This window comes from Schistocerca nitens, chromosome 7 (assembly GCF_023898315.1).
Source record: "Schistocerca nitens isolate TAMUIC-IGC-003100 chromosome 7, iqSchNite1.1, whole genome shotgun sequence".
Taxonomy (NCBI): domain Eukaryota; kingdom Metazoa; phylum Arthropoda; class Insecta; order Orthoptera; family Acrididae; genus Schistocerca; species Schistocerca nitens.
In genome coordinates this window covers 398,977,145-398,988,939 of record NC_064620.1, presented here as the reverse complement: position 1 = coordinate 398,988,939, position 11,795 = coordinate 398,977,145, and the positions used below count along the sequence as shown (strand labels likewise).

The 11,795-nt window shown below is 36.6% G+C and overlaps 1 protein-coding gene across 2 annotated transcripts; it reads left to right on the top strand.

Annotated features, from left to right (window-relative positions):
- The first annotated feature begins 6,079 nt into the window (after positions 1-6,079).
- Positions 6,080-9,730, top strand: LOC126195273 (uncharacterized). 2 transcript variants are annotated; one of them, XM_049933805.1, is made up of 2 exons: positions 6,080-9,225; positions 9,652-9,730. In XM_049933805.1, the coding sequence occupies exon 1, from the start codon at positions 6,095-6,097 to the stop codon at positions 7,931-7,933; it is 1,839 nt and encodes a 612-aa protein (XP_049789762.1). In that variant the 5' UTR covers positions 6,080-6,094; the 3' UTR covers positions 7,934-9,225; positions 9,652-9,730. The 2 variants fall into 2 exon arrangements, with proteins under 2 accessions (XP_049789762.1, XP_049789763.1); XM_049933806.1 differs by lacking the exon at positions 9,652-9,730 and having other exon boundaries at positions 6,080-8,996; positions 9,089-9,622.
- Positions 9,731-11,795: the final 2,065 nt, after the last annotated feature.

The following is an 11,795-nucleotide window of genomic DNA, read 5'->3' as shown; positions in this document are numbered from 1 at the left end:
CTTGTTGACAGTCGTATTTTGATTAGTTAAGGGATATTCTTGCAGTGCTGTACTTCAGCATGTACACTGAAGTATGAAAGAAGTTCCTTTTCGCTATCTCAGTAAATTGTGATTTTAACATCTGGTGTCATAGTTCTTTTCTTTTCACCTAGATGCCGACAGTTCAGATGATTTGTTTAAATTTAAAGTTTCATATCGGATCACTTAGTTCTTAGAGGGAAAATTGCTGTAATGTTTAACCATTTCCTCCAATTTAGTCCATTGTTCTACATGTGATGGTGGATTTTCTGGGAGTGGTATGTATAGGCTTGCTAGCTCCTGATTTGAATACTCCCAATTAGATTTTTGTCTAGATTGGAGCCTTTCATATTGACAGCACAAAGCTGCCTGATGGCTACTTGGCTCTCTCTATACCACCAGCAAACCATAATCTAAATCCTTTTACATTATGTCTTCTGCAGTCCACACAACTTCTACAAACATTAAGGAAAGCCCAAGACTTGTCTTGGTTCCCAATGTTAATTTTGAAGTAAACAACAAGCTCACTTAAACAAGTATTAGTTTGGATAGTGCAACCATGATAAATACAATGTTATCATGGTAGTTTAAATCCTATTTTATGAATAATTCAGATGTTGCTACAGGTTTAGGAAATCTGGCAGTTAAGGCAACCTCTTATTAGTGTACTGCACATATGAGTCAATGATTTCATCCATATTTGTGGTATATGCAGGTCTTGTCCAGAAATGAGTGACAGAAGTGGGAGATTCAGAATGTCAAGAGTTTATAAAAAACAGCATTCTTGGTGAAAGTCAGATGAGGCATGTGCTATTTATTTTAGCCTAGTTTTCAGGGAGCAGTTGGCGCAGAATGGTAATTAATGGGTCATGGGGTCAAGGCTGTGTGGAGACATTCCTTTATTTTGAGTATTTACATTACTTTCACCACAAATTAACCAAAATAATGCACAGTACGTTGTATTTATTAGCTTTTTATGAAGAGCAGGAAAAGGAAAGGCAACTGAAAATATGGCATTGCAAATAATTTTCTGGGGAGGGATTATTAGGTGTACACAAGAACTTTGTAGATGAAATAAGAAACTTAAACAATGGCAAATCCAGGATGGAATGTAATAAAATTATGAGAAGAAAGTTGCTACTCACCATATAGCGGAGATGCTGAGTTGCAGATAGGCACAACAAAGAGATTTTCACACTTAAAGCTTTTGGCCAATGGCCTTTGTCAACAAAACAAACACACACACTGCAGTGTGTGTGTTGTTGACAAAGGCCATTGGCCAAAAGCGTTGAGTGTGAAAATCTTTTTGTTGTGCTCGCTGCAACTCGGCATCTCCGCTGTATGGTAACAACTTTCCTTCTCATAATAGTGTTAGACAAGAAACTTGTTATTTTACAGTTGGTGAGTTACGCGTGTTTCATGGATATTCAATGTAAAAACTGGGAAAGCAATAATTTTCTTCACATCTCTACAATTGCACAGTTGTTTTAAAGATTCTACAGAAAAGCAAATGGTATACATTCATAAAATGTACATTTTCATCACACAGTTTGGCAGCATAAGTATACATAATGCTTCATTTCCAAAATATTGGTGAAGATAGGTGATGTACAGTGGAACAGAATTTGAGGCATTCTCCTCTGGATGTGATTCCTTTTTCGCCCTTCTGATCAAATTCATTATGACGATAAAGAATTTGACTCGTGGAGCACATTGAAAATATTTGCAATCCCTAATTTCCTTTGTCTGCCCTTTTCCTGCCTTTTATGAAAATGTTAACAAATACAACACATTGAGCATAATTTTGATTCATTAGCAGTGTAAAAATTGAAAATAATTTCCACATAGGGACTCTATCCCATGACTGTAAAAACACAGTTCTGTATTTCTCTCTGCGTGGAAGGTAAACTAAACTCCCGAAACCCATGCCAAAAATGCTAATTATCCACTTGCCAATTGGAGCTTCCACTTGTCACTTTTATTCCCTGTCAAGCCCTGCATAAACCATCAATTTGGAGGAAATTTATGACGAGTAGGCATGGTCCTCTCCTTAGTGAAGAACAACAATCTTCGCATAAATAGAATCATACAGATGTCAAAACAAGATTAAAATGTAAATTAAACATAAGCTTAGCTACTTAATATCACAAAAAAGAAGAAACAGAAAATATAAAAAGATGACATTCATTTTACAGTTGTATACGACTATGGGACATAAGATGATTTACTATTCCAATTACATGTCAAACAGTAACACAATAGAAGTTAGTTGAGGAGAGATTGCTGCTGGCTTATATAGCAACAGGAATCAACAAAGACTGAAGAATACTGGATTGCAGTAGCTTTTAACATACGAGAGTTGTCTGGTATTGAAAGTGAATTCATTTCCCACATTCAGATCTGTGCAGGCAGACCTGAGTCTGCTAGGATATACAGTTACTTCGGATACAGTGGAAGTACAACCTCATGTAAATGAAACATGCAAACAACACAGTAAGTACGACAGACATATCAGCTATGAATTGGCAGCTGGATAACACATTTACGCTACGTGGTCAGTAAATTATACCCCTGTGTACTTGGCCCCATCTGCACAAATATCAGTATAATCATTACAATCCAGGTGGTTTTTTTAGTCTTGCTGAGACAGACGTGTGAGTGAGTGAGTAAGTGCGTGCGTGTGTGCGTGTGTGTGTGTGTGTGTGTGTGTGTGTGTGGACAGTTGGTGCTGTGGCTGATGGGAGCGACTTTAAATGGGAACATAATTTCTATTTTGTGTTTTCTATCGTAGGATTATTGTAGACATATGCTGTGTGTTGCTTCATTTTTGGCTATTACGCAATGGGGATAAAAGCCTTTACAAAACCAACATTGATATGTTTATAAGAGTTGTTTTTCTCAATGTGTGATAACTTCATGTGCTTTGTTCTTTAGTTCACATTCTGTTGGTGGAGACCAAGCTGAGCACCAGGGCCGGCCGGAGTGGCCGAGCGGTTCTAGGCGCTAAAGTCTGGAACCGTGTGACTGCTATGGTCGCAGGTTCAAATCCTGCCTCGGGAATGGATGTGTGTAATGTCCTTAGGTTAGTTAGGTTTAAGTAGTTCTAAATTCTAGGGGACTGATGACCTCAGATGTTAAGTCCCATAGTGCTCAGAGCCATTTGAACCATTTTTGAGCACCAGGGCTGTGTAGAACTTACTACCAGTTTTACTGACTTACAGCATCCTCAGCATTGATTCCATGAATGTGATGAAAATTGTTTCACTTTTGTCATCTGTTTCTGAATATTTTATCTTCTCCAGAAAACTCCATCTTTTTTCACTAACCGTTTGTATTGCATCCTATTCATTGGAATCATTATGTTCTACATCGTCATTAATTTTCAGTGCTCGTTTGTCAATGTTGGATAAATAAAAACAACTTTCGACAGTTATTTCATTTTTCGTCCCATAATAGCAGACTGCTGACTTCATTTAATCACAAATTTCTTTGGAGTTAGCCAGCATTTAATTACAAAAGAGTAAGAAAATTCCCACAAACATTTCAGATTTATTCCATCCTCTGGAACTGTTTGCGAAATTAGCTTATGTAAGGATTTGATAAATAACTTTAATCGGTGCAGAGGTTATATTTTTATTTGATTTTTGCCTAGCGCGTTACCATTTATAGATTTACCAATTTGTTGCATTCGTCGCAACGTTCCAAAAGAGCCCTAAAGGAACTTAAGAGTACCAAACCTAATGCTTAGGTAAACTTGTTGCGCTATCCAAGTCGGCATACTCTTAAATAATTCCACTTTAGTCGGATATTTCTCCTTTCGCCACAATGTTAAAAAGATTTCTCATTGCGTCGTTCCGGTTCTACTAATCGTCGTTAAAATGTATCTCCAAAATCTATGCTAAACGGCGCTTAGTGACGTTCGTGGGAAAAGTTTTAGATTAGACGTCCAAAAGTGCGTCGCAATTCACTCAGTTGATCGCGGCGGTGTCTTCAAATTTGGTAGAAAACACGCTTTCGCTTCTCACATAAACTGTTTAATGTTTATTATTCTCAACATTTCCAAACTCTGGACGGACAAAGACAAACGAAAGAGCAGTACAGTCATATAACTCCATGAGTACAATTTTATTTGCACCTTCTCAGTTAGCATAGTCTCTCCGTAAACTTAGAAAAACTGCTGCGCAGTATATACATCAAAATTCGTTTTGCTGTTCAATTATTAAGCCCGGTCCACACGCAACGATCTGTCTGCGCAGACATCGGCGCAGATGTCTGTACATGCAAAATATCGCTGCAATTGTGGTGTGTTCGCACCACATAAACCCCAATCTACTACTCGCCCGCCATCTGTCGGTGTAGAAAAGGAATAGCAGTGGCAAGCGACTACGCTCCCCGTAAACGTCAAAAATTTAATTCAATTATTTTGAAATATAGAAATGGAGGAAGTTCTGTTGTGGTCTGTGTTCGCAACTTGTGATGCAAAAAACATTCAGACCAACCGCAGGAAACAGAAAGCAGTCAAAATGGTGTAGACAGTGGCTGCTAAAGCGAAAGCAGTTTTCTCACGTAAATTTACTGCGAGAGTTGCAGGGCGAACCTAACGACTGGCGAAATTATTTGCGGATGGATGTCGAAACGTATAATTATCTCTTAAAGTTTTTAACCCCTCATATTATGAGAAAAAATACTTGTATGAGAATGGCAATTTCTCCTCATGAACGGCTGGGGGTAACATTAAGATTCCTAGCAACAGGAAGGAGCTACAAGGACTTGGAATTTTCAACTGCAATATCGAAACAAGCGTTGAGTGAAATAATACCCAACACATGTGAAGCTATTTACGCTGTCCTGAAGGATGAGTTCATGAAAGCAAGTCAAGTAAATTAAGTCTGTCAAGTTACAGATAATATTTTTGGTGTTGTAGACGTGTTTAAAACACAGTAGGCCTATATTATTAGAGATTATGTACCTACATGGCCAATGAGCTATGGTTTACTTTGTTTCTGAGTAGACATTTTCAGTTGGCTACTGTGTAGAAGCAACCTGTTACAAACTTTTGTTCCAGGATACAAAACTCCTACATCAGATCTAGATTTCTGAACTTTGGATAACTCTTTTCGGTAAACAGTTCGCAACGAATTTATTTTTTTTAATTACTGTTTCTCTGTTTGCCGAGGCGTCAACTGTCCGCAATTTTTCAATTAGAGCATTGTATGCTGCTGTCTTTTTGTCTCGGTCACTATATTCTTTACTGTTAATCTTCCACAAACATGGGTCGTTTCTATATATTTCAATGAATTCACTTACAAACTGACGAGTATCAGCTATTTTAATGCCCTGTGCGCACAAATACAAACACTAGACTGAGCAAACAGCTGTTTCGCGCCAGATTTGCGGCGATATCCTGTCCACACTCTCCAACTTGTCTGCACAGATGTGGTTTGAACCCACAGATTTGAGAGGCTTTGCTCAAACCTCCAACTCCAACTTCCAGGTTTGCAAACACCTCAGGTTGGTGCAAATCTTCTGTTCACACGCAACGATCTGTCCGCGCAGATGTTATGTGCGCAGACAGATCGTTGCGTGTGGACGGGCCTTTACACTTTTGAGATTTTTACAAAATATTTTCTCCTGTAATTTTGTCGATATTTACACATAAAATGCGTGCAATATATACGGTAAAATGTAATATATTATTGTGAGATGGCCTATTAAAAGAAGAAAAATTGAAATCCATAATTGACAAGTATAACACGCTTGTTTGCCGTATGTTGTAGTTACACATTCGATGTTTTTCAGTTTGTAACTTTCGCAATGTAAATGAGGGATTTGGCAATACGATAAAGTGCAGTGGAAATCTAAAATACAGCGGATTGTTACAGGTAAACCTTTCGTGATCTAGCAGTTAATGTATGTAGAGACAAAAAGGTCTTTCCTTGCGCGTATCGATACCCATTCCATAGATTTACATGGTAGAGTATGTATCTAATCTCCTTGACTGTGCAGCAGACGACGTATTCCTCTAGTGCGTTGGGTTTTTTTTTTTCGATAGTGGCAAAGGTGGGCGTGACTTCGGATGGGTGTTGCTGGGAGAGAGATGGCAAGGTTAATTCTCGTGTTAACATTTATTATAATTACTCCGACCTACTCTAAACAAAACTGCAACATTCCTCTTGTTATCCGCGGTTCGTGGTTTTCCTGGGAAAATGGAAGAAGTACGACGACTGAGATAAATGCGGATTCCATGTCAAGGAAAGGGTACTGTATTGACATGAAAGAAGAATATCATGTTAATTATACATTTATTTTTAAGCAGGAGGGCTCAAGCTGCTATACGTGCGTGAAATTATTGGTCAGGACAGTTAACGTTTTGGAAAAGATGGAAACTGCGTGTGTTACTTTACCTCCCGAAAGAGAGGCAACTGTGGAGAATGTCTGCAAAGGTTTGAAGCCAGACCAACAACTGATAACACTTTTCGATGAAAATTATGTACCAGTTAATTGCCGTTCAAGTTTAGAAGGCGTTTGGCAGTTTGGATATCAGAATCGATTTCGCTTTACAGGAGAATGTAACCACCCAGACGCTATGGTCCGTTCCTGTCAGACTGCTGGTACACAGTTTCTGATCACAAATCAGAAATTTAACATAACATACAAGAAATGTGTCGGAATGAGTGAAACGTTTGATGGTGTTGTAGAATATAGTTGCCTCGGAGACTGGTTTGTGGGTAAAAATCACTTTTTTGCCGTTGCCAATACAAAAGAGTCGAGGAAAGACGAAAAATATCGATGTTTTTTGAAAAATAGGGATGATGACCTGTATATTGGTGTTTCAATTACAGCAGAATGCAACACACTCAAAACAGTGGAGCAGAGTCCGGAGAGATTACATCTCACACCGGTGAAATCTGAAGCTGTGGTTCCTGGTTGTACACTTCCACAAAATTTCTCAGGTGAATGGATAAACACAGCAAACATAGATGCTGATATTTTCATAAATGAAACACACATTATGGAAACATGGTATCCAGATGAGGGACGTTTCCGGCGAACCATATACGTTTGCCACCAACACAGAGGAACTCGTTACATGATGGCTAGACTCACTGTTGATGGTTGTCAGAAAGATTATGTATGTTTCGACTTTGTGCCCCGACATCATAATATAATAAGATATAGGCGCGGTATAGCTTTTATCACAGATGATTTTCGTACTGTATGTTCATGGGTGCAATTCAAAAATCAAGAAGCATGGAAGTACGATTTATATTTGGCAAAGAATCCTGTCCCTGTTCAGTGTCCTGTTGCAGGTAAATTTAACTTCACACAGCGAGGAGATATACCATTTGAGACCCGCATTCTTGGAGGTGTGACATTATCACCAAGGCCAAATATCTACTGCAAGCAGAATATATCAGATTTTTCGGTTTGTGACACAGACCAGAAAGAAATTGCAATTGATGAAACATATTGCCTTAGTGTAGACCACCGTGGTCGACCTGTTGACATATATAGTGATCCCGATTACCGACTGCAATGTATTGGATTTTGGAAGGAGAATCTGAAGTCTTATTTAATAACATATGATGAACTTGATGCATTTAGTAAATACCGTTGCTGGGTATATCAAAGAGCTGACCTTAACAGGATACTGATGTCTCAGGCTCTTGGCCCATTCTGTGATCTCAAGCAAGATGTTACCAGCTGGAATTACACAGAAGGAGCTGCTGTCGCCATTGACATGGTAGAGTATGAAAGAGAACGTGACCAGTGTCCAATGCATTTTGATGATGGTAGTAATCCATGGTTAAATAAAGAAAATCTCATTATAGTTTTCACATTTGGTAGTGGATGTCCTCTAGAAAATAGCCTTTTTCTTGTTTGGTTTTTAGTTATGTTTGTTTACAGTCTGTAGTTGTCTTTTACGACTGTTAAAAATGGGTCTGTATTTTTTGCTTCTAAACATTTCTCACTGGGGAATGATTTTTAGTGATGGTGCACTGCTGTGTAGTGTGACAGTTTGTACATTACATAGCTATATTTTGGTAATATGATGGGATAAGGGATGTGTCCACATCAGAGTAGCACAGTACTCTGTGCAGACTATCTCAGGTTTTTCCTACAAAATATTTTTCATATACAAGATTTTTAATACAGCTAGTACTGGAACGTATTTACATTGTTAAGAAAATGTACCTACTTTTAATTGGGTTATTAGCTCAATATTTGTGAAAATTATATGACTGTGTGTGTAGTTAGAATTTTACACAAGTTATCCGGTATGGTTGGATAATGTTTTGGGATAAATATCCCTTACACTTGTATGTTATGCAGTAAGTATATATGTGTGTGTGTGTGTGACAGTTGACCAAAAACTATTACCAAAGATTTTTTGCTGATTTGTGAATTGTTAATGGCAAGTGTCAGTAATATGTTTCATCATTGTTTCAGTTACCAATAGTGATAACAGATCATCACAATCACTGTGAAAATATCTCACAATGTACCTTCAAACAGAAGCCTTTTATTTGATAGATTTTTATTGTGTGTTATGCTTCTACACTATATTTCAGACACTTTGTAATCAATTGTGGGACTTTGAAATTATAAATGTGTGTCCAGGGCATGAAAAGTTGGCAGGCACAGTATATATTTGACATATCGAGCATTCAAAGCTTCCTATTTCTGGTCATCAGTGACAAATTTTTGTTCAAAGTACTATAAAGTGATTTTTAATAATTGTTTTTGTAAGTGAAAGTAAAATGAGGTAATTGGTTCCAGTTTTGCACACAGCATTTTGTCAAGTCATCTTTGCCAGTGTAATTGTTGAAATATTCTGTACAAAGATTGAAATGACAGTCCTGCTGGTCGCATTGAAATTTATTTTTCTTCAGTAGCAGCAGGAAAATGCCAAAACATTTCTTTTGTTTTGGAAAATTTTGATCAGTCTTCATACTTCAAACTGAATTATAAATAAGGTAAATGAAAATTTTGAATGAACGATAAAAAAAGAGAACCATTCATGAAAATTTATGTCACCTTAGTTCTTTTGATTCTTACTGTTTTGTAGGATAAACAATGAGTATGATTGTTATAATTTCAAATTTGAACCTTCTCTCTTACTGTTACTCTCCAACAAGATACATGGAAAAAAGTAGACTGATAGTATCCAAAGAATGTTATGCAGAAAGTTACAAACTCACTAATGTAAGTATTATGAAATACTTTTTACAGCTTTATTGTAGCAGTATTTTAGTCTGTTAGCTTTTTGTGTACGTAGCAAGCTTATTAGTTATCATACAAACACCAAAGTCTGTTGTATTCATTCCGTCCTCTATATATTGAACTGATATATACAGTGCATTTGTTGTAAGGGTGCTGGTAGCCAAAGCAGAGTATTTTTTATATCTTTGTTAGTATATAATGTGGATAATGTGCAGTATTGCTTACCAGAAAACTGTGATATAATTTTGAACTTTGTATGAATCTCTATAAAAATGTCTTACACCTTCAGCAGATTATATTTTACATATACAGATTTTGTAAAGCATGATATAGTTATATAGTTGTATGGATGTTGAAGAAATAAATGTCATTGATATTGATATTGTTATGCCCTGATTGTCTTTGCAGATTAGCAGCTGAAATCCACACAATTGTAGCCACTTGAAAAGTAGCAAATGATTTTGGAATTTAAATTTGTTTAACTTTACACAGGAGAATATGAGATTGATTTTGTGTATGTTATATCATGTAGTATGTTTTTGGTCTTCACTAGCCTCTTCCTTCATCTCTCTGTGTTTCCATCCATCCATCCATCCATCCATCCATCCTTCCTTCCAGTCTCAGTGCACCAGCATACACATACGAGTACATCTATGAAAGAAACTAGAGAATATACAAATCTTACTGAAACAAATGGCACAACATATATTGCATTGCATAAGGCTTGTTAGTAGATGTTAAAGGACTGTGTTGCTATTTATGGTGATAGATAAGAAAAAGGCAGAAAAAATAATGCTGACATTTGAGAAGCAGTGCAAAAAGAGGACTGTGTATTTTCAGCAATAAATATTTATTTTTAATTCATAAACTCAACTGTTCGTAAAACAAAACTAATTAGTTTTAAAGTGGTAATCCTCTAATTTAGTTCTTCAGGATCCTAGCTAGCCAGTATGGTAAAAGACACAACTTAGCTTTTTTCCCCATCATTGTCTGTTTCCATCAGTTAACTGCAGCCTTAATAGTCCCTTTCCACAATTTACACGTGCTAATATTTTTACAAAACCTTTGATTCAGCTCTAGTTAACAGTGAACTGGACCTTATAGATGCCCAATAAATCTTTTTGAAGTCTGCAAATAATTTTTCTATGGTGACAAAGAATATACTTCAATATCCTCTTATGAACTGACTTGTAAAACAAATAATTCACAAAATGCATTGAACCATGATGTTGTGCATGCATGTAATAAAACATAAGAGCGGAAAGTTGAATAAAAATGAAGGTTGTTTCACATTGAAAGAAACAGAAAATTTGAAAAATAAAAATAAAATTATCTGAGGTAGTATTAAAGTAGAAATCAATAAAAACAGTAATTAAATTGAGGTTTAGTGGCAAGTACTTACGAAGCTGTAGGAACAAAACCATGTGAAACGTATTATTTAAATATTGTATGCTTGGCAATCCGCAACTTTTAAGTATTAGTTGAAAGATATCTTATTTGAGCCTGTTATGATCACATACACATGGTTATAATAAGATATCAAATATCCATGGGGTTTGAAGTTTTCTAGGTCCACATTGATGTTGATATTGTACAGATTTTATGACTGACGTACCCATAATGTTAAATGGAGGTGCATAATATGTAAATAACTTTAAGTTTCTACTGTTATGTATAAAAATGCTTTTATGTTGTTTACATCAATACGAGTTTGACAATTAAATATTTTACATGCAGCTCATAATGTACAACAAGATACTTTTAACATAATTATTTACAATTGTACAGGCTCACTCTACAAGCCTCACTAATGAAAATCAGTAACAGTGGTGTAACCATAAAAAATACTACACTACTCAAAACCAATAATTCTTCTAATTGAAATACAGTGCCCAGCGTAGTGCTGGAATATCTCTATTACTTAAAGAACTTTGTGTTCAACCAGTGACTCAATATGTGTGTTGTGGGAGACTGAAATAAATTATATTACTCATTTCTAGAAGTTGATATGAATAAAGAATTTCTAGTTCTTTAAAGTAAGTGACTAAGCAAAAAACATGGGGCCATATTTCAACAGATGATTAGACTCGTATATTAAACGTTCTAATGAATATCAAGCAGAACTAAAAATGGATGTTTCTTCAGTCATGTCATTGCAAATTTAAGGGGCTGTAAAATGAGACAAAGGCACATTAACATAGAAAATGAGCATCCATAAAAGGCCTGGCCAAACAACACTCTGTGGGTGCAAGTGGTGTGGCCTTAGTCTTGCCTACTGCTCAGAGCACTGCAACAAGTGTGGCTGAGGGGTGAGGGGAAGAGGAAAATTAAGGCTGCAGCTGGACATCGCTAGAGCAAAGCAGTCGCCTTTTCTGACACCAAGCAATTTGCTGAGAACAATACTTGCGTTAAATTAGATTTGCATTCTGCATTAGGAACACTATGGCATGTACAGTGTCTGCAACCTGAGCCAAATGAGAAATGCCTTATTTCTTGTATTGTATAAAGGCCATTAAAAGTGCTTAATATGCCATTGCACTATTGTGGGCTGG

What these genes read in the sequence shown, in the direction of transcription:
- LOC126195273 (XM_049933805.1), top strand. Translation starts at nt 6,095, where the DNA reads ATGGGTGTTGCTGGGAGAGAGATGGCAAGGTTAATTCTCGTGTTAACA.